This window comes from Notechis scutatus, chromosome 2 (assembly GCF_049901735.1).
Source record: "Notechis scutatus isolate UNSWTSFEM ecotype Mainland chromosome 2, rNotScu1.2, whole genome shotgun sequence".
Lineage (NCBI taxonomy): Eukaryota > Metazoa > Chordata > Lepidosauria > Squamata > Elapidae > Notechis > Notechis scutatus.
In genome coordinates this window covers 21,127,379-21,152,906 of record NC_142010.1, presented here as the reverse complement: position 1 = coordinate 21,152,906, position 25,528 = coordinate 21,127,379, and the positions used below count along the sequence as shown (strand labels likewise).

Genomic DNA, 25,528 nt, shown 5'->3' with positions numbered 1-25,528 from the left:
ATTTTATTATTTTAATATATAATCCTCCCTTTATTAGTTTTATTGTTTTAATATGGGTTTGATATTTTGTAAACTACCTTGAGTGGCTGTGCAAATAGGCAGCATATACTGTAAATTCTCTAAAATAAATAAATATTTTGTTAATTATTTATTTTGAAATTATTTATTCCTTACAGAGAAACAAAGAATGAAACGGTCTGGTTTTTATGACAGTGATCAAACAACGGTTGGACCTCCAAATCAAGTAAGAAAGGGAAAAGTTATCAGATTTGCTTTCTCCCTTCAGGAAGTGAAGTGGGTGTTTGGACTGGATTATTTTTGCGTCCTCCCACAACAGGGACAGCAGAATAGCAGGTTGAAGTTGCTATCAGTCAACATAGCTTCCTCTAGTTATCTTGTTCTGCAAGGTACTCCTCCAACTTTGCGTTTACAAGAAACACTTCTTTTAAAGTCCTTCAAGAATTAGGATTAAACGTATCACAGTGGAAGCAACTTCTACACCCCCCCATTCTTTTTATCAGTCATCAATCTCATAAGGTACAGCTTAACAGAGTTGGAAGGGATTGTAGGTCATCTAGTCCAACCCCCTACACCATTTCTTAGTTGGCAGTCTGGTCTCTTAAAAGCTTCCAATGATGAACCTCCCACAAGTTCTGAAAGAAACTTCTGTTCCATTGGTTGATTGCTTTCACTGTCAGAAAATTTCTCCATTACTCCTTGCCTGGCCTTCAGGTGCTTTGGAAAATAGCTTGACCCCCTTCTCTTTGGCAGCCCCTCAAATGTTGGAACACTGCTATCCTGTCTCCCCTGGTCCTTCTCTTCAGTAGACTAGCCATGCCCAGTTCCTGCAACTGTTCATGTATGTTTTAGCTACCAGTCCCCTCATCATCCTGGTTGCCTATTTCCTAAATGTAGCACATTACATTTCTCACCATTGAATTTCATTTTGTTAGAAGGTGCCAATCTGTCGATCCTTCTATATCTCAAACCTATCTTGTGGAGTGTTGGTATTCCTGTCCATTTGGTCTTGTTTGCTAATTTGATGAGTTCCCCTTCTATCCCGTTGTCTAAATCATTGATGAAGTTGAACAGATCTTGCAAATCCCCATTCTGTTCTTTTTTCCATGTTCAGGGGAGTCTGGTGTTATTCGAGGAGGTGGCTGTGTATTTCTCTGAGGAGGAATGGTCTCAGCTGGATCCGGACCAAAAAGCGCTACATTTGGAAGTCATGCTTGAAAACCATAGGAATGTGGTTTCCTTGGGTAGGAGTTTTCTTGTCCCAAATGAGGAAGTTCAAGAAGTCAGATTACAGTTACTTTTTATTAAAAAAATCACGAATGAGATATCGACTCTTGGAAGGGAAAAGGAAATTGTCCAGCCTTCTGGTACTCCAAGGAAGGAAAGAGTCAATGCTTAGATACTTTTGGGCCATTTCTTATCTGTATTTTTCCATTTCTACTTGAACTTATCTGTGGAGGCTGAAAAGAATGAAGTGTGCTTTTGCGTGCTTCTGGTGGTCGTGTGAGAAGAATGTGATGTCATTTGTCCTCTGAAACCTCCCCCAATTGTGTGAGAACAGAACTTTCACGCTCAGGCCATGGAAGAGCCTTCTTCAATCCAATTCAAGGACAAAAGCCTCATGCAGTGTGATTCAGAGCATCCTAGAGTACTGGTGATCCCTGAGTTATGCCAGTTCACTAAGTGACCATATCAAGTTATGACCTAGCCCTTTCCCAAATACTTAAGTCTCAGTCCTGAAATTACAAATGCTGCAGCACCACGGCTGTCATTCACACTTACAAATAACAACAGAGGCGCTGCAACAACAATCGCCCTATTTATAAACCCACCCCAGTCTGCCGGGACTTACCTTGCAACGATATAGTGAGCCATAAGCTCTTTTGCCTGCTTTGGTTCATTTGCAGAAAAAGAGGCCTAATGTAGTGAGAGATAGGCGAGATCAGTAGTAGAAATCTTGCACAAAAGATCTCACGTGATCTCGCACTTCGGTATTTTAGGCTTCCGTATTCTGCTAACCAAGGCCTGCACAGGACCCAGGACAAAATGCTTTGCAAACAAAGGGAAGGCCCCTTTGTTTTCAAAGACTTTTGCCCTGGATCTCATGCAGTCCTCAGTTCTTAAAAAAACACAGGACTGCTGTCAGGGCTCTGGTAGTTACCCCCATTTAAATCATGAATTCCTAGCCGGATTTTAAAAGCTTCAAGAAGATTTATTAGGAGTAGACATGCCAATGCTGCCTGGTTTTGAGCCGACTCTGTGACACATCATTCATTGTCACCCTTGACCCTGGTTTTTCCCCACCCCTGGAGTGTAGCATAATTCATATTCTCCAATGGGACATATCCATAGCCAAAAATCATCAATCATACTCTCCAGTTAGAATTTTGCAGGGCAGAAACTTTGGTCACCTGGAAACTATAAAAACATTTCTTAAATGCAGTTTCGGTTTTGCTAGCTGGTACACTATTTCCCCCTCCTTTTCTGTTGGGAACTCTAAAAGATCTGATCAATATTTTATGTGTTGAAATACTGAAATACTGCAGTGCCAGATCATATGAGACTAGTAGCCTGAAATCTTGCACTACTGGTCTCGTGTGATCTCACACTAAAATAGTTTAGGACTCCGTTCTGTGCGCACAGAAGCCTGTACCAGATCTGGCAAAAATCCCTTTGCAAAAAAAACTTTGGGCAGTAAAATAGCCATTCTTGAAACCTTTACAGTCTCCATACAAAGAGCGTTTACAAACGAATGGGAGACGTCAAACAAGGGACTTCGCTCCAAAGTCTCATCGCTGGGATCAAGTAACAGGCCGAGCAGACAGATGTCGTAGAGCAGCTGCTCCAAGATGCATCGGGGAAGAAGGAGCTTCTTTCAAAATCGTTTCAGTTCTCACAGGTCTCAGCTGAAATTAACCCACCCCAATAAATCTTAAATTTCTCCTAATTCTTCCTTGGATGTTTCTCCTAATTATTCCTTAACTCAAAAGAGACGTTGAGTGACATGTGCATGTATATAGATAATTGTAAAGAAAGAGATATTTTCTAGATATTTTCAAAGCTTGGATGACTCATGAATATAGAAATCACCATGTCTATATCACACCACTGTAAGCATGCAAATGTTCAATATAATGGAATTTCAGAAAAATTCAAAAGGAAATTCACTTGACTTTGTACAGTTTGACCTTTTTCTCTAACCTTGTTATCATTATAATTTCTCTTTTCCTTTGAAGGTAACAATGGGCAGGAGAGTCAAGATTCCTGTGAACAGTCCCAAGTGATCAATGCTAAAGATGGAATGGAGAAGTTTGGAATTCGAACAGAATTCGTAAGACATGAGAGAAACCAGTCAAATAATTGGAATCAGGAAACCTCATGTTCCACTGATGCTCCGATGCAAGACTTTCTTGCCCAGCAAGAGAAAATAAGGAAAAAATATACTGGGAAAAGTGTGAATCCAATCAAAGTTAAACTACATGTAAATGAACACTATTCCAGTCAAAACAAAGTAGAAGATACTAAAAGAAGACAAAATGGACAAAATTACAATGAGACATTCATTCCTTCTCTTGGAAATCAGTTCCTTATATCTCAAAAAGAGATTGACACAAAAGAGAAGCCTTATAAATGTTTCGAAAGTGGAACATGTTTTAGAACAAGCAGGCAACTTACTTCCCATGAAAGGATTCACACTGGGGAGAAGCTATACAAATGCAGAGAGTATGGTAAGAGGTTCAGAAGAGGTAGTAATCTTATTTACCATAAAAGGATCCACTCAGGAGAGAAACCGTATAAATGCATGGAGTGTGGAAAGACCTTTGCTCAAAGTGGTACTCTTATTTCCCATAAGATGATCCACACAGGGGAGAAGCCATATAAATGCATGGAGTGTGGAAAGACCTTTGCTCAAAGAGGTAATCTTATTTCCCATAAGATGATCCACACAGGGGTGAAGCCATACAAATGCATGGAGTGTGGAAAGACCTTTGCTCTAAGAGGTAATCTTAATTGCCATAAGATGATCCACACAGGGGAGAAGCCATTTCAATGCATGGAGTGTGGAAAGACCTTTGCTCAAAGAGGTAATCTTATTTCCCATAAGATGATCCACACAGGGGAGAAGCCGTATAAATGCATGGAGTGTGGAAAAACCTTTGCTTACAGTAATGGACTTACTATCCACAAAAGGATCCATTCAGGGGAGAAGCCATGTAAATGCATGGAGTGTGGAAAGGCCTTTGCTCAAAGAGGCCATCTTATTCGCCATAAGATGATCCACACAGGGGAGAAGCCGTATAAATGCATGGAGTGTGGAAAGACGTTTGCTTATAGTAGTGGACTTACTATCCACAAAAGGATCCACACAAAGGAAAAGTCATTTCAATGCATGGAGTGTGGAAAGACTTTTGCTCAAAGAGGTAATCTTAATTCCCATAAGATGAGCCACACAGGGGAAAAACCATATAAATGCATGAATTGTGGAAAGACATTTGCTCGGAAGTATGGTCTTACTTGCCATAACAAAATCCACACAGGAGAGAAGCCATATAAATGCATGGAGTGTGGGAAGACCTTTGCTCAAAATGGTAGTCTTACTTCTCATAAAAGAATCCACACTCGGGAGAAACTATGCAGCAATAGCAATTCCACTTAGACTTATATATCACTCTACAATGCTTTACAACACTCTCTGAGCAGTTTAAAGTCAGCATATGATCCCCAGCAATCTGGGTCCTCATTTTAACCCCCCCGAAGGACAGCACCAGTCTTTCAAAGGTTTTCATAACTACAGATGTTAGAGCAACTGGTCTGTAGTCATTCAGTTCCTTGGTGGAATGTTTCTTCAGCATTGGGTAATAGAGCATTTGAAGCAAGAAGGAACATTGCACATCTCTAATGATTTATTAAAGATTCGGATGAAGATCGTGGCCAATTGGTCAGCTCAAACTTTTAAGCTAGAGGGAGTTATCTTGTCTGGCCCTGGTGCTTTTTCTGCCTTTTGTCAGTGAAATAGATCTTGCAATTTTTTTTCTGTGATCAACAGAGTTTGGGAACATGAGTTGGGGTCAGTTGTGGGAGGTTTGGCTGTTGGCTGTTGGCTCTTTTGCTTTTTTTGGTAACTAGGTTTTAAAACAAAGATGAGTATCAGTGGAAATTAAGGTTATCATTTGGCCTGAAAGTGATCTGTGGATGCCAATATTTAAGTGGTGCAGATTCCCTAATCATTTCAAGTAACTCCCTTTGATGAGTATATCCACTAGACTAGAGCAGAGTTGCAGGCAGAAATGCAATTAGTCCTCAATCCCTTACTATTGTTTCAGTTCATTTGTCAGAAATGGTGTAGCTTCTCCCGCTTGGGCGGGGGGTTGGACTAGACGACCTACAAGGTCCCTTCCAACTTTGATTATCTGTTATCCTGTTATCAAATTTTTATTCCTTTGCTTACTATTGTCACAGTCTGCCTTTCCATCCTGCTTCACATTATATAATACAAGTAATAACTGAGAAGGAAAACCATAAGGAGAATGGGGTTATAGTGATGCTGAATTAGAAAATGCAACTCATAGGCTCTTTGTCCTAATTTTGTGGTGATCTTACTCTGCCTTCCCTCGTGTTGCCCATCTCTGGACTCACACAATCTTATCAATATCTTTTTATGTGAGGTCTCCAGAACTGGACACAGTATTCCAAATGGTATCTCACTAAAGCCCTATGTAGAGGGATAGGACCTCCTTTTTGCTGATGGTGATACATCTGGTGATGCCTCTCAGAATTTTGTTTGCCTTCACATGTACCTGGCCACAATGTTTACTTATTTTGCAGTTAACATTGTTTCAGTGCCATGGCAACTACTTTCACATAGTTGTGTAAAGAAAGGGAAGAGAAAGCAGTGGGAGGGAAATGTGGGTATACTATAATATAAATTTAATATAAATTCCCAGAGGTAGGCAGCCTATTGGCCAACCCAGGCAGTCCCTGATTTACAATAATTTATCAAGTAACCTTTCAAAGTTACAATGGCAATGAATGATGATTCTGACTTCCTTCCTCCCTCCCTCCCATAGTCCAGGGTATCAGAAAACCACTCCAGTCTGCTAACATTGCAAAGGATTGATCAAGAAGGAAATTATTTGGAAATCAATGGGGATGAAAATAATATTACTTTAAGAACTACTTCAAAAAATTACATCTGTCCTTCCTGATGAAACACGCAGAAATGTGAATGGGAACTTTCTCTGGGATGTCAGGATACCAAAAATAATCAATAAAGGAAAATAATATTAAATTAAGAAGAACTACTTCAAAAAATTACTTCTGTCCTTCCTGATGAAACACGCAGAAATGTGAATGGGAACTTTCTCTGGGATGTAGAGTTGTAATTGCAGGAATGTTCCAATCTTGGATGGCAAACCTCAGATAAAGAATGTTTCCAAGCAAATACAACTCAGGTAAACAAAGTCACTAATCTAAAGGAGGATTAGAGAGAGGAAGTAAACATATGTTAGACTTTAACTAGAGATAATTAATTGTATGGATTACTGTGCTAAACAGTAACGAAAGTTAAGCAGTAACCAAAGTTAACCAGTGATGGAGGATAACTAAAAATGTGTATACATGCAAGACTAGACTCCAATAAAGATCATCATGATTCAGTTGTTCATGATCAAACAACTCGACTGCCTCGTCATTACAAGTGGCGCATGAACAGGGACCCTGTTACTTCGTCCGGCAAGGATTTGGTGCACCTTCAACCCTTTGTGGTTTCTTCAACCTTTTGTTTTTTGTAAGTATGGGGTCTTCGCTTTCTGAGGAACAAAGGAAGCATGTAGATGAATTAGGCTATTTGTTGAAGAAAAAAATTATACCGAGGTACCACAGAGAAATCTCTTAAGGCTGGTCCAGGAGATTGCAGCTCAGTGCCTATGGTACCCAGAAAAGGGGTCTTTAAAATTAACTGATTGGGAACGTATAGGGAAAATATTGCATACTGAACCTCGAGCAAAAATAGAAGTTTTGCATGTGTGGCATTTATGTAGGCATGCAATTGAAAAATTTGGTCACAATGAACTTTTAACACCTCCACCTTCACGTTATACTAATGCTGTAATTTGTCCCCCTTCTTCACCTGAATATATGTCTTCAATTCCCTCAGCTCCTGCAGATACAGGGCAAAAGCCTCCTGACTCTATTGTTCAGTCTTCTTTTCAGAAAATGGTAGAGACTTGTAAAAGGGATGCCTCTGTCTCAGGAACAGAACTTGCAGAATTACTGTCTGTTTGTCCAGTACAATATCATCCTGGTCAGGGGCCACAGCTTGGACTGCAAGTAGCAGAATGGGAGGGTCTGCCTTATCAGATCTTAAGAGAGTTAAAAAAGGCAGTTAGACTATGGGATTAGTGGTAATTTTACAAGAGGACTTGTAGAAGGAATAAAAATTGGTTATACAATGATCCCTGAAGATTGGAAGGAAATATTTCACATGATTTTAACATCCGTGCAATATGTGGTTTGGGAGAGTGAATATATGAGACATGCTCAAGCTGCTGCTTTAGGAGAGGGAGGAGCATATACAGTTGAGCAGCTATTTGGTCCTGGACCATTTGGTACAATTCCTACTCAAGTTGTTCTTCCTCCTGCTACGTTAACTATTGTTTCTGAATGTGCCTTTCGTGCTTTTCTTAAGGTACCCCAAGCTGGAGAACCTAAAGCAAATTTTTCAAACATTCGACAGAATGCCAATGAGCCTTATGCTGACTTTGTTGAGCGTCTGTCCAAAGCAATTAGACAGCAGTTTGATCAGGAAGCTGCTGGTGAACTTCTTCGCCAGTTAGCTATTGAAAATGCTAATGCAGATTGTAAAAGAGCTTTACAGCCGTTAAAGGCTACTGCTCATTACACTCTGGCATATATGCTGCGAGTCTCCAAGGATATTGGATCACAAACTTATAAAATGCATATGTTAGCAGCTGCTATTCAGAAAGGACAGCGACCAATTGGTAACTGTTTTAAGTGTAAGAAGTCTGGTCACTTTCAGAAGGATTGTCGTTCTACACCTTCTATGCCTCAGAATCGTCCTTTCTAAGAAGTGCCCTATTTGTAAAAAGGGATTTCATTGGGCCAATCAATGTCGGTTTCGGTCGGGAAACTTGCCAATGGGTGTGGCAGCCACCCAAAATCCAAAGCGTGCCTTTCCCATCACTCTGACTCCTCCAGCAGTCTCTCTCACTCCTCCCCAGCCACAGCCGGTAGCGCTGGGATCGATTTAATCACTCAAGAGGAAATTGAGTTCAAATTTCCCATGGAAGTTAAAATAGTTCCATCTCAATTTAAAGGTCCTTTTCCTTCGGGATTAGTTGGCTTAATTTTGCCTCGTTCTTCTGCACAACAAAACAGCCCCCCCTTTTTAAACACATTTTATTAATTTTACAGACAAACAAAACATCATTAAACATTAAAGACATTGAACCTCTTTCCATTATAAATTTTACAAGGCAAATAAAACATTGTTTTATACAATACAATTCTAATATATCCCATTTCCACTTAGATATTTTTTTAGCAAATTTCTCATTATTTCTCTTTACTCTTATTCAATTACATTTCTTCTATATTTATCCATTTTATACTCATCATATTCATATTTCCCTCTGCCTTGTTTACAAATATTCCTCTCGCTTTCTCCCAAGGTTTTATTAGATCTCAATCAGACATACACACACAAAACACAAAAACATAAAACTTCTTTTTAAAAAGTAGCTTGGCCCCGGATTACCTCTCTTTGTATGGACTTGAATTAAATTCATGTTCAGCTTATATACCATTACCTATCTTATTACCCTTCTATATCTTTATTATAACTTCTCCCCGCTTTCCGCTCTTCTTAATTCTATTTTATTTATTTCATCTTAATTTAAATCATTATATTTGTATCTTTTGTCCATTCTTTTCAATTATCCATTTATCTCATTCATATTAAAAAAAAATATTTCTCCTGAGATCACTAATTGAAGTATGATGCCTTTCCATCGCTCCCCTACATTAACATCTAATTCCCTATCTAATTCTGCTTAGTACATTCTACTTACTAAAATAGTAAATCCATAAAGTAATTAAATATATAATTAAACATTAAATCTCATAGCATTCCAATTATCTATTTCAAAAACAAATACCATAATAAGTTCATACGAACATCCACACAAGTCAATTAAACTCTATACTTAAACTAAATGTTTTAGACATTCCTTTTAATATTTTATTAAATCTTAAAATCTATCATTATTAAACCTTTAATATTTTAATCTTTACTTAAGCCTTATAAAATTCTAATTTTCTAATTCTCATACAAATACTACAATACTATCATGTACCTTGCAGAAACATTTTAAAACAAAGTTATGCATTACCCATTATCCATAAAAAAAAAAAGATTTCTTCTCCACACCTTATTTCATACCTTTTTGGCTTTTCCCCCCCCTTCTTCATTCCTATCTTATCCCATCTAGTCTTTTTACCCCCCTTCGCTCCCCCCCTCTGTTGCATTTCTCTTTTCTTTTGCTTTCTAAAAATATATTAATTTTGCATCTTATTTTCCTCTTTCTTGGATGTTTTTTTAAGTCTTATGTCCTTTTAAACTCATTAAAGATGGCTTCTTCTTCTTACTTCTTCTTCTTCTGTATCCTCCATTAATTGCTGTGTTTGTTGATAGGTAACAAACGCCATTTCTAAAAAGCAAAAAATTTCCCTCACACCGTCTTAAACCGTTATAAACCTTTTCTTCTTCTTTTTTCTCTTCTTTTTAAAACAACCAAGATAATTCAAAACTTAAAACAATTCCCCAAAATCCCAAAGTCATCAAACAATCCAAACAGAACACAAAGTTCTTCACACTTTTTCTTCCTGGGGTAATATCAGTTGGCAAGGGGGAAAAAAAAGCCCAATCTGTATTTTAAAGTCTCATTATAATTAACTTCCAAACTCAAAATCTTCCAGGCATCTCCTCCAGCAAAATCTTAGTGAAAATTTTCTTTTTGTCCTCTCCCTTCCCACTTATAACAGAAAGCTTTAAATTTTTACCTTCTATAAAATAGCAGGATTTTCAATATCCGTTTGTTAAATCCATATATGGAAGGAGAGTAAACTTTCTCTTAAAAAACTTTCACTCGCCGCTTGTAAATCTCTTCTCGAAACAAAGTATCTTTCAAAAAATCCAAATTTTCAGGATATTACTTGTATCACTTAAATCTTATAGTCCAGTTCAGCCAAGAAACTTTCGCTTCAGCACTTTCTCTTCCTCCAGCACGATCTTGTCCAGCTGTCAGCTTCTTTGTGGCGGCCATTACAGACCGCCGCTCCACCACCTTGAGAAAGAGGGTTAAGCCGGGTGGGGAAGGGGTCTGCGAAGACCCCAACCCCCTGTCCGGATCCCTCCTATCTTAGGCTGCCTCTTCATGGCAGCCCTAGCCTCCAGATCGATGGATCGGAGGCATCAAAGCGGCTAGCGTGGCAGGGATCGCGCAGGATCGCAAATCCCTGCCGCCGCGAAGCCGACAAACCGGAAGTGGCAAAAACAGCCCTTTTTGTGTGCAGAAGAACGAGTACACTAGTATCCTCATGATTCAGATTTGGGGAATCTTCCTCAAGTTCTTCCTTGTAATTTTTCTGTTGCTCAATTGCTTCTTCTTCCATATTAAGATCCATCTGCTGGTATAGGTAATCGTGGGGATGCAGGATTTGGATCAACTTCTTTATCTGTAGGCTTACTTCATCAGCTGAACTCCTCTCATCCTTTGTTAACGCTCTTCCTTAATAAACAACCATTTCAAGGGTTATTGGATACTGGAGCCGATGTTACTGTCATCTCCTCTTTACAGTGGCCAGTACGGTGGCCAAAAACAAGTTTCTTCATTGTGAGGAATAGGAGGTTCTACAGTTGCTTGGCAGAGCGTTCAAGAAATTAATGTTACAACATCTGCTGGTAAGTCCTTTTTCCTACAACCATACATTCTAGATATTCATTTGGGGCCGTGATATCCTTTCTCTTCTTAATGCCCATTTGATTCTTGATGATGGCTCTTCCTCTTAAATGGCTCTGTTCTACGCCGGTTTGGGTGGAACAATGGCCATTATCAAGGGAAAAACTCGCTGTTTTAGAACAATTGGTTCAAGAACAATTGGCTGCTGGTCATATAGAACCTTCTACTAGTCCTTGGAATACTCCTGTTTTTGTTATAAAAAAGAAAAATGGGAAACATAGAATGTTGCAAAATTCCTCCACTCCAGTTCTTCCTGAATTACAAGTACAGAAATCATATACATTAGTACAATGGCAAAAATTACTTGGTGTTATTAATTGGGCACGTCCATTCTTCTACATTACAACTGGTGATATGTTGCCCTTATTACAGTCTTTGAAGGGAGCACAATCACCAGGAGATCTAGTTGTATTAACTGATCCTCAAAGAACATGCCTTCAAGAAATATTGAATAAGTTTAAGCATCGATATGTGGACAGGATAACATCCTTAACAATAGGACTTTGCTTAGCTATTCTTCCCACTACACCCATACCCACGGGATGTCTTTATTCTAATGTGTCCCATAAGCGATCAACATTCATGAGTGGATTAATTTGTCAGCTACACCACCTAGAAACATTTATCCTTATCAATCAGCATTAGAGGATTTGATTATTAAAGGTCGTAAACGAGCCTTACATCTTACAGGACAGGATCTCATTAGCATAGCTTTCACTTGTACAAACGTTGAACATGAGCATTTGATGATGATTTCAGAATCATATCAGATAGCCTTTTCTCAATATGTGGGAAACTTGTATTCTTTACCCAAGGATCCTAGAATAGTGGTTACTACTACTTTAAATCTGGCCTTTTCTTCCATTTTTGTGTGAAATCCTATTTCTAAAGCTCTTACAGTCTTTACTGATGGATCACCTAAAAGGGGTGTGGTTGTCTGGCAGATTCAACAACAAAACAACAAAATTTACTGCCACGCAGACTTCAGCTCAACGTGCTGAGCTGGCTGCTGTGATTTTGGCTTTACGATTGTTCAATGACCAACCTATTAACTTGATCGTTGATACTCAATATATGTATTTAGCTATGCAATCTCTTCCTTTTTCTTATTGTGCTCTCTCTTTGGATAAGAATTTGTTATCCTTGTTTTTATCTTTAAAGAATAGTTTGGAAACTCGCTTGTATTCTTTGTATGTAGAACACATTCAAGTCTTACTCCCTTTACTAATGGCTTGACTGAAGGAAATCAGAAGGCAGATGAATCCTTAAAGGATGTTGCGTCTTTGTTTGCTGATCCTGTTGCTAGTCATTCTTATTTTCATCAAAATGCCAAATCACTTGCAAAGCAATTTAAAATTTCATTATCTCAAGCCCGGGATATTGTCCGTGCTTGTCCAGCTTGTCGGCAACTGGCAGTTCCCTTTCCAGTGGGTGTCAACCCACGAGGAACCCAAGCTAATCAAATTTGGCAAATGGATGTACCTCAATTTTCAACCTTTAAGCCATACTGTTATCTTCATACGTTTATTGACACTCTGTTCACACTTCCTTTGGGTTACTGCTTCAAAACATGAACGTACTTCAGATGTTATTTCTCATTGCCTATCCTCTTTTGCTGTAATGGGTCGGCCTTCTCAGTTGAAAACTGACAATGGCCCCGCTTATATTAGTAAGGAATTTCAAACCTTTTGTCAGAAATGGAATATTACTTTAGTGCACGGAATTCCTTATAACTCTCAGGGTCAAGCTATAGTTGAGCGAGCTCATCGTACTTTTAAGGCATTGCTTCAGAAACAATTACAAACTGAGTCTGGCCCTTTCCATCTGCGAAAGATTCAAAATCTCACTGCTGTAGCATTATATACTTGGAATTATTTAACCTTTTTAGATTATCTTGCAGACTCACCTGTTAATTTTCATTTTCGAACTACTGAATCTTTAGCAAGGCCTTTGGTAAAGTATCACCAAGCTCCAGATCCAACTTGGAAAGGCCCTACACCGCTGATCACCTGGGGTCGTGGTTATGCCACCGTGGAAGATCCTTCTACTTGACAAGCAGTGTGGGTTCCAGCGCGCTGTATTCGTCCGTATCATGGCATGGCATCAGGGCCTTCACAACCCGATTCCGGATTTCAATCTTCATCTGAACACGGAAGTCCATCTTCCAAGGTCGACGCGCCCGCAACCCATCACTTGGGGCCAGGTTAAATCTACTACATATCAAGCTCAACAACAACTGCAACAGGCCTCATTACCTCAGACTCCTGAAAATCTTTTGCTGCTGTTTTTGCTGTTATTACTGCTAACTCTGTTACCATTTTACTTTGTATTTTCTTATGGTTAATGGTATTTCTGCTCAAAATGACACTTCTGTGGTTCGTCTTAACCCTAATTTGTGGGTTCATCATGCCCAATACATGTTTATGAACCATGGCAGAAATATTACTTTATACTATGAGCCCCCAATGGCATTTTGGTCAAATTTCTTTTACCCCTAACTTGATCATGTCTTCTACATTTATTGTCTCACAACTACAATCTATTTCACACTCCTGGCTATTTTCTACACCCCTATGCAATTGAATTCTGTCCATTGGCGTTACTTGAAAATTAGTCAATTTACAAGGGGTCTGTGTTTCTGTTGTCACGCTAAACACACTTGGCTTCATAATTGGTCTGATTATGATGCTGCTCAGCACATATTAAAAAAGCTAGGGAATTATAGTTATTGTTCTGACTACTATTGGTTGTCAGGTATCTTTAATTCTTCTTTGCATGGAATTAATATAGCTCCTGATATGTATCCTGACAATTTTCCTATTTTTAATGCCTCTGATCAATCTAATACAGGATCGATATGCGCTGGTTGGCAGCTTAAGGATCCTAATATGTGGTTCTTTTTTGATAAATATGCTACTAATGTTCATCCTCAGAATTATCAATGTGCAGCTATAGGTTATTTTACTCTACCTGTTCAAATAGGTATACTCCCATCAACTCGACAGCGGCGTTCCTCTCTGGGGCCTACATGTAATGATGAAGTCATTATTGACACACAATTGTCTTCTGGTTCTACATTTGGCCATGCATTGGCAGGGGCTGTTACAGGAGTCCTTACTCTAGGCTCTTATCCTGGCATAATTGCTCAAGAAAACAGACGATCTATTCTTGGTCTCACCTGCTGACTTGAAAAATCCATCAATGCTACCGCTGCTATTATTCGTGATTTGCAGCATGAAATAGAAGACTTAAATCAAGATGTCTTACAGCAGCGTTTTGCCATAGACTATCGTTTAGCCCGTCAGGGAGGGTTCTGTACGTTAGTTGGACACCGTGGATGTGATGTGCATTTTCATTCTTTGAATAAAACTATTGAGGATGAGCTTGCCAATTTACAATCATACATTCAAAATAATATCCATGCTGACTTCCGGTTTGTCGGCTTCGCGAGCGGCAGGGATTCGCGAAGCTGCGCGATCCCTGCTGCGCTAGCCGCTTTTGGTGCTCCGATCCGAACGGGTCCGGAGCTAGGCTGCCCTGTAGGGGCAGCTGAAGGTAGGGGGGATCCGGAGAGGGGTTTGGGGGTGTTGCAGACCCCCTCCCCGGCCGGCAGAACCCCCTTTTCCCAAGACGGTGCAGCGGCGGTCCGCAATGGCCACCACAAAGAAGCTGGCAGCCGGGTAAGAATGCGCAGGAGGAAGTGGAGAAAGTTTTTGAAAGGAGAAAATTTTTCTTGGTTCCTAGGACTCTAAGACATATTTAACAAAATTCCTGAAAAGTATGACTTTCTGAATGATACCTTCTAGAAGAGGAAAAAAGCGGCAGTTTTGTGGTGTTGAAAGGAAAGTTTACCCTCCTTCCCTACGGAATAAATAAGTGGATATTAGGAAACCTATTTTTTTAAGGTGAAAACTGGCTTTAAGTGATGAGTGGGAAGGGAGAGGATATTTGTATGCTAAGATTTTTTTGGAGGAGATGCCTTAAGGATTTGAAGACTAAAATATATTACAATGAGACCTTAAGAAACAGATTTGGACTTTCTTTTTCTCTGATTGGTACTGCCCCAGGAGGAGAGAGTGAGAACTCTGCCTTGGTTTGGACTGATTGATGGCTTTGGGACTGTTTTATTTTTTCTTTGGAATATTCTGGCTGTTGTAGGAAGAGAGAAGGGGAAAGGAAAAGAAAAGATTTGTAATGGCTCTTTCTATTGAGGAACTGAGAAAAGATTATGAGCAAGCAAAAAAAATGGTAGGGCTGGTTTGAAAGGGGCCTTCCTTTTTTGGAAATGGCACTTATTAACTATCAACAAACATTACAACAGATGAAGACAGCAGAAGAAGAAGAAGGAGAGGAAGCCATCTTTAATAAATTTCAGAACTCGACCAGGAAAGAAGGAAGAGGGAAAGGAAGAGAAATAAAGGACTTAAGATTTAAAAAAACGTTTAAGAAAGGGAAAAATAAGGTGCAAAATCAATATGATAGTAAACAAAAGGGAAAAGGAACACGACAGAGAAGGGAAGCCAGTAAGGCAGAGGCTAGAAGAAGGGGGGGTAGAAAGGTTTGTTGGGAGAAGAAAGGAAGGGAAAAGGTGGAGAAAAGCTACAAAGTTTTGAAACTAAATGGGAAAAAAGGAATCTTTTTTAGGGATAAAGGATAAAGCATAATTTCTTCAAAAAAGATTTTGCAAGGTACATAAGATGATATTGTAGTATTGTATTAGAAATAGAAAACTTAAATGGTTTAAGAGTTGATAAGAGATTAAAATGTTGAAATGTTTAATAATGATTGGTTTTAAAATTTAATAATATGAGGGGAGGTTTAGAATATTGAGTTTTAATTAAAGAGTTTAATAAGATTATGGTATTGATGTTATTATAAAATTTATATTATAGTATTTGTTTTTAATATTTAGATCTATTGTTTAACTATGTATTTAATTATTTTGGATGTACTATTTAGATAGAATGTACCAAGCAAAATCGGATTGGGTATTGGGTGTTATTTTAAATGTTAATTTGATTAATTTAGGGGGATAGAAAGGCATCATACTCTGATTAGTGATTTCAGGAGAAACTTTTTTTTTTAATAAGGAACGAGACAAAGGGATAATAAAGAATGGACAAAAGATACAAATATAATGACTCAAATTAAGATGATTAATTAAGATAGAATTAAGAAGAGTGAAATATGTGGAGAAGTTAATATAGAAGACTTAGAATGGTAAATAAAATGACATGTAATAAAATGACAAGTAATGACATGTAAGATGAGCATGAATATAATTGAAGTCCATGAAGAGAGAGATACCTGGGGCCAAGTTACTTTCCAAAAAGATTTTTTTTATGTTTTGTATGTTGTGTGTATATGTGTTTTTTTTGAGAGAATTAATAAAACCTTGCAGAAATATAGAATGAGAATAATGGTAACTAAGTCAGAAAGAAATAGATGAAATAATAATAATGAAATTGAATAAGAGTAAAGAGAAGTAAAGAGAAATTGGATAAGAGGTTTTTGTATGTTTATATGGAAATGGTTTAAAACAGAATTATAGTCTATCTGACTTGTTAAATTTATAATGGAAAAAGGTTTAAACATGTAATGGATAATGATGATTTGTGTGTTTTGAAAACTAATAAAACTTGTTTTAAAATAATAATAATAATAATATCCATGCTCATTACTCACCTTTTGAGTGGCTAACCTATTGGCTCCCTGATTGGTCTTGGTTCAGAGTTTTTCTTTTATGCTATAATTATTATTGTACTAATTGCAACCTGTTGTTTTATTCAATGTATTACAAATTTATTCACATTGTTTCGTCCTGCTTCTCCCTCTCTTAATCCTCTACAATTGCGATACATTCATAAATCTTTGAATCCTCCATTTAAAATAAAAAACGAGGATATGTAGAGTTGTAATTGCAGGAATATTCCAATCTCGGATGGCAAACCTCAGATAAAGAATGTTTCCAAGCAAATACAACTCAGGTAAACAAACTCACTAATCTAAAGGAGGATTAGAGAGAGGAAGTAAACATTAATTGTATGGATTACTGTGCTAAACAGTAACGAAAGTTAAGCAGTAACCAAAGTTAACCAGTGATGGAGGATAACTAAAAATGTGTATAAATGCAAGACTAGACTCCAATAAAGATCATGATTCAGTTGTTCACGATCAAACAACTCGACTGCCTTGTCATTACAACACTGGGATGTCAAGATACCAAAAAAAATCAACAAAGGAAAATATGTGTAGTACCCGGTTGAAATGAAGGGTTCTTGGTGTTCTCTGAGCTTGTGTTGTTGCAGACATTTCATTAGCCAAACTAGGGAACCTCATCAGTGCATCATCAGTGTACCAACCAACCTCAGAGGGTACCAAGGATCCTTCAATTCAACTTGTGTCCACTGTGCCAAATTATGATCTGAGTCAACCAGGATGAATGCAGAAGGAGGAACCTTTTTCAGTCAAAAACCTTTTATGTGATGACAGATAATGTCAGATGTCAATGTAGTATTTGTGGAAAAAGCTTCAGGGTGAACAATTTCTCTTTCAAACAAGGGACCAGAATGAGCAGAAGCTGAAACAAATGCATGGGTGAAAGATATTTTTCAAGCATTAGGGCCACATTTTTGTCTTTATGGTGTGTCATAACATTAAGGTAACTTCAAATTAAGTATCAGTCATGTAGTTACTTGTTAAACATGCATAAAATTCTTTGTTGCATTAAAAATTGCTAACCCACTAAAGGGTTTGGATGGCCTTGGAGAGTGGAGGGGGGAATATTTTAGCTGCTGCTCAGTTGAAGCTGTTTTTTCAAATATCCTTATTAAATATTTGGTGTTCAACTGGAGAAAAAAGATACAGAAAGAAAAACCAGATGTTACCTCTAGTGAAATTCTAGAACTAGAAAACCTTGAATTACGCCGTCTTCGGTCTGACTTAAGCATGGTATATAAAATCATACATTGCAATGTCCTACCTGTCAATGAATACTTCAGCTTCAACCATAACAACACAAGAGCACACAATAGATACAAACTCAAAGTAAACCGCACCAAACTTGATTGCAGGAAATACGACTTCAGCAATAGAGTGGTCAATGTCTGGAATGCTCTACCCGACTCTGTAGTTTCTTCCCCAAACCCCAAAAACTTTAACCTTAGACTGTCTACTATTGACCTCACCCCTTTCCTAAGAGGCCTGTAGGGGGCGTGCATAAGCGCACCAACGTGCCTACCGTCCCTGTCCTATTGTTTCTCTTATTCTTTTATTTTTCTTATATGTACCCATTTCATGTATTCACAACTATGTATACATTTATACTTATTATCTTGTAAACAATTGGCAAATCAAATAAATAAATAAATAAATAAATAAATAAATAGTTCTTAAAATGGATTTTTAACCACTTTTCCATTCTTTTGCTCCCTGTAGCTAACCTCTGTGTGTCATTGTCGACTCCAAATCTGGTCAAATGTACTCATAGCAATGGAGCCTTGGGCTTTTCTTGTTTTTGGTTTTTTCATTTTATTTTTCCTCTTTTCATTTATGGTCTGATATATCCTTGCCTTAAATTCTCCAAGGGGCTTAAGCTTCCTAGTCACATTTTTGAGCTGAATTTCTTAATCAATCCCTCTGTAAAAATGGTTTTTCCTCATCAGGTTTTAGCTTTATATTCATTTTTCAGCATCTTCCTTTTGTTTCATCCAAAAAGGCTGGAGGGGGTCTCTGCCTTTTCTGCCCCCCCTCCGCTGAGAGGCTGAGCTTCATAATTTGAGAAGGGCACCTGCATGTATTGAATTAAAGAAATAAATTAAAATCATTTTCCTGATTTTGACCTTCCTGTCTGTAACTTTGAAAGGTTACTTGATAAATATTTGTAAATCAGGGACTGCCTGGGTTGGCCAATAGGCTGCCTACCTCTGGGAATTTATATTAAATTTATATTATAGTATACCCAAATTTCCCTCCCACTGCTTTCTCTTCCCTTTCTTTACACAACTATGTGAAAGTAGTTGCCATGGCACTGAAACAATGATAACTGAAAAATAAGTAAACATTGTGGCCAGGTACATGTGAAGGCAAACAAAATTCTGAGAGGCATCACCAGATGTATCACCATCAGCAAAAAGGAGGTCCTATCCCTCTACATAGGGCTTTAGTGAGATACCATTTGGAATACTGTGTCCAGTTCTGGAGACCTCACATAAAAAAGATATTGATAAGATTGTGTGAGTCCAGAGATGGGCAACACGAGGAAGGCAGAGTAAGATCACCACAAAATTAGGACAAAGAGCCTATGAGTTGCATTTTCTAATTCAGCATCACTATAACCCCATTCTCCTTATGGTTTTCCTTCTCAGTTATTACTTGTATTATATAATGTGAAGCAGGATGGAAAGGCAGACTGTGACAATAGTAAGCAAAGGAATAAAAATTTGATAACAGGATAACAGATAATCAGAGTTGGAAGGGACCTTGTAGGTCATCTAGTCCAACCCCCCGCCCAAGCGGGAGAAGCTACACCATTTCTGACAAATGAACTGAAACAATAGTAAGGGATTGAGGACTAATTGCATTTCTGCCTGCAACTCTGCTCTAGTCTAGTGGATATACTCATCAAAGGGAGTTACTTGAAATGATTAGGGAATCTGCACCACTTAAATATTGGCATCCACAGATCACTTTCAGGCCAAATAATAACCTTAATCTCCACTGATACCCATCTTTGTTTTAAAACCTCTTACTTAACAAAAAAAGCACTAGATAGGCTGGAGGATTCACCAACAACAGCCAAACCTCCCACAACTGACCCCAACCCATTAGGTTCAAAACCTCTGTTGATCACAGAAAAAAAATTGGAAGATCTATTTCACAGAGAAAAGCCAGGAAAAGCAGTAGGCTGAGACAAGATAACTCCCTCTCGCTTAAACGTTTGTGCTGACCAATTGTACCCTATGACTATCATGATTCTTGATTCTTAACAAATGTACCTTTTCTTTATGTATCCTGAGAGTATTTACACCAAAACAAATTCCTTGTTTGTCCAATCACACTTGGCCAATAAAGTATTCTATTATTCTATTCTATTCTATTCTATTCTATTCTATTCCTTGTTCCCAAAAACCGCATGACACAAGCTGGGTTTCCAACAGAGGCTCCTGGTCCTCATCTTCTGACCACCCGGCTGTTTCTGACATTTGGCTCCTTTTGAGGCCTCCCACAACCTGAGGGGCTCTTATCCAGTCTCCAGGGAACCTGAGGAGCCTTCATGGCGGCTGTTCTTGAGAGAAGCGAGTTCAAATCCCCCAGAGATTTTTCTCCATCTCCACAGACGGTTCCTGGACAGAAAGGAGAGGAAGACGGAGAAAGTGCCACCTCTGGAGACGTCGAAGCCTTTGACAGGGAGCCATTGAGAGGGGCCTTTCCTCCTGCTCTCAAGCCCATCATTACCGCCTTCTCCCTTCCCCTCAGTCGCGCTCCTCTTTCCCGCCCGTTCTACAATCCTGGCACTTTGCGGCACATCCACTAGGGGAGTGCCCCCCCTCCCCCCACCAAGGGAAGAGAACTCCCGCCGCTTCGGCCATTGATCAACTGGAGGGGGGACGTCACAGCTAGCTTTGTAGGGGAGGAGGCCGGGAAAGAAGTGACATCACAAACGCTTGCCGCTCTAGGACGCCGCGCTCGTTCTCCTTAACCCCTGGGGCTCCGCAGGCGGCGAGATGCTGCGGTAGAGTTTGGTGGGGGGAGATCCGGCCGTGCTCCCGGTGAGGGGGGGCGGTTCCCGGTGGCGGCCTCTCCAGCTGCCTCGTTCCCGGCCCTGCTCGGGGGACCTGCGTTGGGATCAGCCGCTTGGGGCAGGTTGGGTGAAGGTGCTTCAGTGGCTGAATTCCACTTTCTGATTTTTGCTGTTGGTTTTTATTTACATCTCTCGTAGAACAACTCCAAGCCATTTGAAATCTTTGCAAGCCAAAATTTTCTCTTGGGGGGGAGATCAGAATAACTTGCAGGGATCGGTTGTGCAGTCCAGAAATGGTCCTGTAAAGGAAAAGGCATCTGGAGATCCACCAGAGTCCTTGGACCCATTTGAGTTGCTCTGCAGGAGAGAGAAAGAATGGAGACACAATCTTTTGCAAAGGAGGGAAGCAGAAAAGGCCCTTCCACTCTTCAGCCTGGGAAGGGTGGGGAGATCTGGACAAGACCTGGTCAGAAGATCCTGGAGGACGAAATCATCCTCACTTCAGAAGTCCAGCCCTGGAAGTTCATCCAGTGCCAGGAGGCTGAGGGTCCTCGAGGATTTTGCAACCTACTCCATGACTTATGTAGACGATGGCTGAGATCAGAAAAGCACACCAAAGCCCAGATGCTAGACCTGGTTGTTCTGGAGCAGTTCCTGGCTCTTCTTCCTCCAGAGCTGGAGAGCTGGGTGAGGGAATATGGAGCAGAGACCAGCTCCCAGGCGGTGGCCCTGGTGGAAGGCTTCCTCCTGAGCCAGGCCGAGGAGCAGAAGGAGCAGGTCGAGTTGCAGGTGAGAGACTTTAGGGAGCTCAAAAGAGAATAGAGAATGTGTTTGAATACTTCACCCCTTCTTCCCAAACTTATCTCATGTTCATAATATGTGGCGAAGTCCCACCAATTCTTGTAGGACATTGTTCCATGGTTTTTTCACTCAACCACATGGATGGATATTGGGGGCTTTGAGGTTGTGTTCCAAATATAGGAATCCACTTTACGTCATATGGTATACATTAATTCTTCTTTTTTTCCCCCTTCCTCCGATTTGAAGTGCTGCACTGTGGAAATCAGAGATCCTGAGGGAAAGAAGAATCCATCAAATCTCCCTCAGGAGCTATTTTTCAGGAGGATCCCTTGGCAAGATCAAAGTCGGGACACCTCAGGAGGTAATTGAAGATCCTACGATTACCCCCTTCACTCTCTTTTCTCTTCTGTACAATACCTCTTCCTATTTATACTTCTCCACACTGATTACATCTCCAGATAATCACTCAGCGACCCTCTTTAGGGTGAGCGTCCTCCTCCTGGGGAAGGAGGAGATTGAGGTCCACCGGAAAGAGCACACTGAGGAATATGTGGATTTTCTGGAAGACAAAATTGCTCGAATTCTTTTTCAGTTAGATGCCAGTATGGTTGCTGGTCTGGTGGAGGCCCTTGAGACAGGTTCTTGCTCTGTCATCTGGGAACGGTTTGACCCTGTTGCTCCTGAGGAAGTGGACAGGGTGCTAGGGAGTATGCGTGCAAGCACTTGTGTTTTAGACCCATGTCCCTCCTGGCTTGTGAAAGCTTCCCATGAGGTGAAAGGTAGCTGTACTCTGGTGGTGGTTGATGCTTCCCTACAGGAGGGGATAGTGCCCCAGTACTTTTTAAAAGGCTGTAGTCCTCCTTCTTCTTAAGAAGCCATAACTGGATTCCACCCTTTCAGATAATTTCTGACCTGTCTCCAGTCTTCTCTTTTTGGGGAAGGTGGTTGAGAAGATGGTTGCGTGGCAGCTCCAGAGGTTTCTGGATGATGATGGATTATCTAGACCCCTACCAGTCAGGATTCAGGCCTGGATTTGGGACAGAAATGGCATTTGTCACAATTTTGGATGATCTCTGGCAAGAGTGGGATGGGGTAGTGCATCCATCCTTGTTCTACATGACCTCTTGGCAGCTTTCGATACCATTGACCATGAGATTCTCCTAGCGCAGCTTTGAGAGGCCTTGTGCTATCCTGGCTCACTTCCTTCCTCTGCGGCCACTCTCAGTCACTGTTCATAGGAGGGGAGAGATACAGCCCTCGTCCACTGCTTTGGGGATTCTGCAGGGCTCAGTTCTCTCTCCACTCCTGTTCAACATTTATATGAAGCCGCTGGGTGAGCTGATGATATTCGGCTGTATGTCTTGGCCCATGGTGGGTTAAGCAATGCCGTGTCCTCCTTCTCGCAGTGCCTGGAGGCTGTTAGGGGCTGGATGGGGAGCAACGGGTTCAAACTAAACCCTTTCAAAAGCAAGTGGCTCTGGGTTTGGGGTTCGTTGGCCAAGGGAGAATGGTCACTTCTGGTCTTGGATGGGATGGCACTATCCCAAACAGACCCTGTGTGTAAACTGGGGGTTGTCCTGGACTCATGACTCCTGCTAGAAGAGCAGGTGGCGGTCGTGGCCAGGAGGGCCTTTTCGCAACTATGGGTGGTGTGCCAGTTACGCCCCTTCCTGATCTGACCATCCTTACTCACAGTCACTCATGCCTAGTCACTTCCCTTCCTGACTATTGCAATATGCTCTACATAGAGCTACCCTTGAAGAGCATCCAGTAGCACCAGTTGGTGGAAAACGCAGCAGCCTGCATGGTTTTGTGCAGACCCTGGTTTGCACATGTATCACCTCTCCTGCAGGAGCTGCGTTGGCTGCCAATTTCCAGGTGCAATTCAAGGTGCTGGTTGTCACCTTTAAAGCCCTTCATGACTAGAGACCAGGTTATCTGAGGGACTGTCTCTTACCGGTTACATCTGCCCGACTCACCAGAGTGGGGAGGCAGGGAATGTTGCATGTCCCATCCTCTAGGGAGAAACACCTGGTGAGACCCAGAAAAAGGGCCTTCTCCATGGTGGCTCCCTCTCTCTGGAACATCATCCCTCGAGATTAGAATGGCCCCAATTCTACCACACTTCCAGAAGGCGCTCATGACGTGGTTCTGCCAGCGGGCCTGGGGAACCCAGAGCTGTCGCCATGATGGGGGGGAGGTGGAGGTGATTTTATTTTTTTAATATATAATTCTCCCTTTTTTAATTTTATTGTTTTAATATGGGTTTGATATTTTGTAAGCCGCCTTGAGTCACCGTGCAAATCGGCAGCATATAAATTGTCTAAAATAAATAAATATTTTGTTAATTATTTATTTTGAAATTATTTATTCCTTACAGAGAAACAAAGAATGAAACGGTCTGGTTTTTATGACAGTGATCAAACAACAGTTGGACCTCCAAATCAAGTAAGAAAGGGAAAAGTTATCAGATTTGCTTTCTCCCTTCAGGAAGTGAAGTGGGTGTTTGGACTGAATTATTTTTGTGTCCTCCCACAACATGGACAGCAGAATAGCAGGTTGAAGTTGCTATCAGTCAACATAGCTTCCTCTGGTTATCTTGTTCCACTAGGTTCTTATCCAACTTTGTGTTTAGAAGAAGCACTTCTTTTAAAGTCCTTCAAGAATTAGGATTAAACGTTGTTAGTGTTTGGGGATAAACCCCTAGTAGAGTATGCAGCAGCAGTCAAGCCAGGCAGCCAAATGAGAGAGGAAGGGTTTTAGAGTATACACATACTGAACACAAACACTGTTTGTAGTTTAAATAGTTTTTAATCCAGTTAGAGTTTAAGCATTGTCAATCAGTCCGTATGTCATTCACAATATATCCATTCAGTAAGACTCACTAACTCAGTCCAGATAATACTCCTTACTATATCTTTATCAGCCGATAAAGATATCTTCTCCTCCTCCAATGCCTTTCTCCAGAGGATAACGCTGGATATTCAGTAGAACGATCAAACAGTAGACAGTCGCAGTAAAACAGTAATAAACAGTTGTATCCAGCAGTAAACAGCAGTAAACAGTAAACAGCAAACGGTAAACAGTAAAACAGTAGGCAGTAAGCAGCAAGCTTTCTCCTGCTTCCTCTTATTGCAGTTTCTAACCGCACCCTTAATTGGCTAATTACATGCAGTGTGGTGCTTAAAGTTACAAACACTTAAACTATGATACCTTAGTTTATATATTTATCCACCCAAACCTTGTTTGGTATCAATGTTATACCCAACAAACGTATCACAGTGGCAGGAACTTCTAGATCCCCCCATTCTTTTTATAATTTATCTTTCTCATAAGGTAGAGATTAACAGAGTTGGAAGAGACTTGGAAGACATCTAGTCCAACCCCCTACACCATTTCTGATAGTTGGCAGTCTAGTCTCTTCTTGAAAGCTCCCAATGTTGAAGCTCCCACAACTTCTGAAGGAAACTTCTATTCCATTGGTTGATTGCATTCACATTCAGACAATTTCTCCATTATTCCTTGCCTGGCCTTCAGGTGCTTCAAAAATAGGTGGATGCCCTCCTCTCTATGACAGTCTCTCAAATATTGGAAGACTGCTATCATGTCTCCACTGGTCCTTCTCTTCACTAGACTACCCATGCCCAGTTTCTGCAACCGTTCATTGTATGTTTTAGCCTCCAGTCCCCTAATCATCCTGGTTGCTCTTCTCTGTACTTTTTCTAGAGTCTCAACATCTTTTTATAGCCTGGTGACCAAAACTGGATGCAGTACTCTTAAGTGCGTTCTTACCAAGGCATTATAAAGTGGTACTAACGCTTCATGTGATCTTGATTGTATTATCCCTCTCCTTAATACAATCTATGGTTCTGTTTTGGGTTTTTTTTTGGCGACTGTCGCACACTGCTGGCTCATGTTGAAATGATTG

General features: G+C 40.2%; 1 protein-coding gene across 3 annotated transcripts in view; it reads left to right on the top strand.

The window, feature by feature from the left end:
• The window catches only part of LOC148131901 (uncharacterized), a 69,735-nt gene that overhangs the window by 39,323 nt on the left and 4,884 nt on the right, over positions 1–25,528 (top strand). Inside the window, exons 3-5 of one of the 3 annotated variants that reach the window (XM_087953626.1) lie at positions 177–244; positions 1,133–1,262; positions 3,255–4,652. In XM_087953626.1, coding sequence (XP_087809752.1) covers positions 177–244; positions 1,133–1,262; positions 3,255–4,652 — 1,596 coding nt within the window. Of the gene's footprint in view, positions 1–176; positions 245–1,132; positions 1,263–3,254; positions 5,366–20,832; positions 21,589–21,846; positions 21,962–23,980; positions 24,049–25,528 lie in introns of those variants that run through there. The other 2 variants (XM_087953625.1, XM_087953624.1) reach the window with 2 other exon arrangements.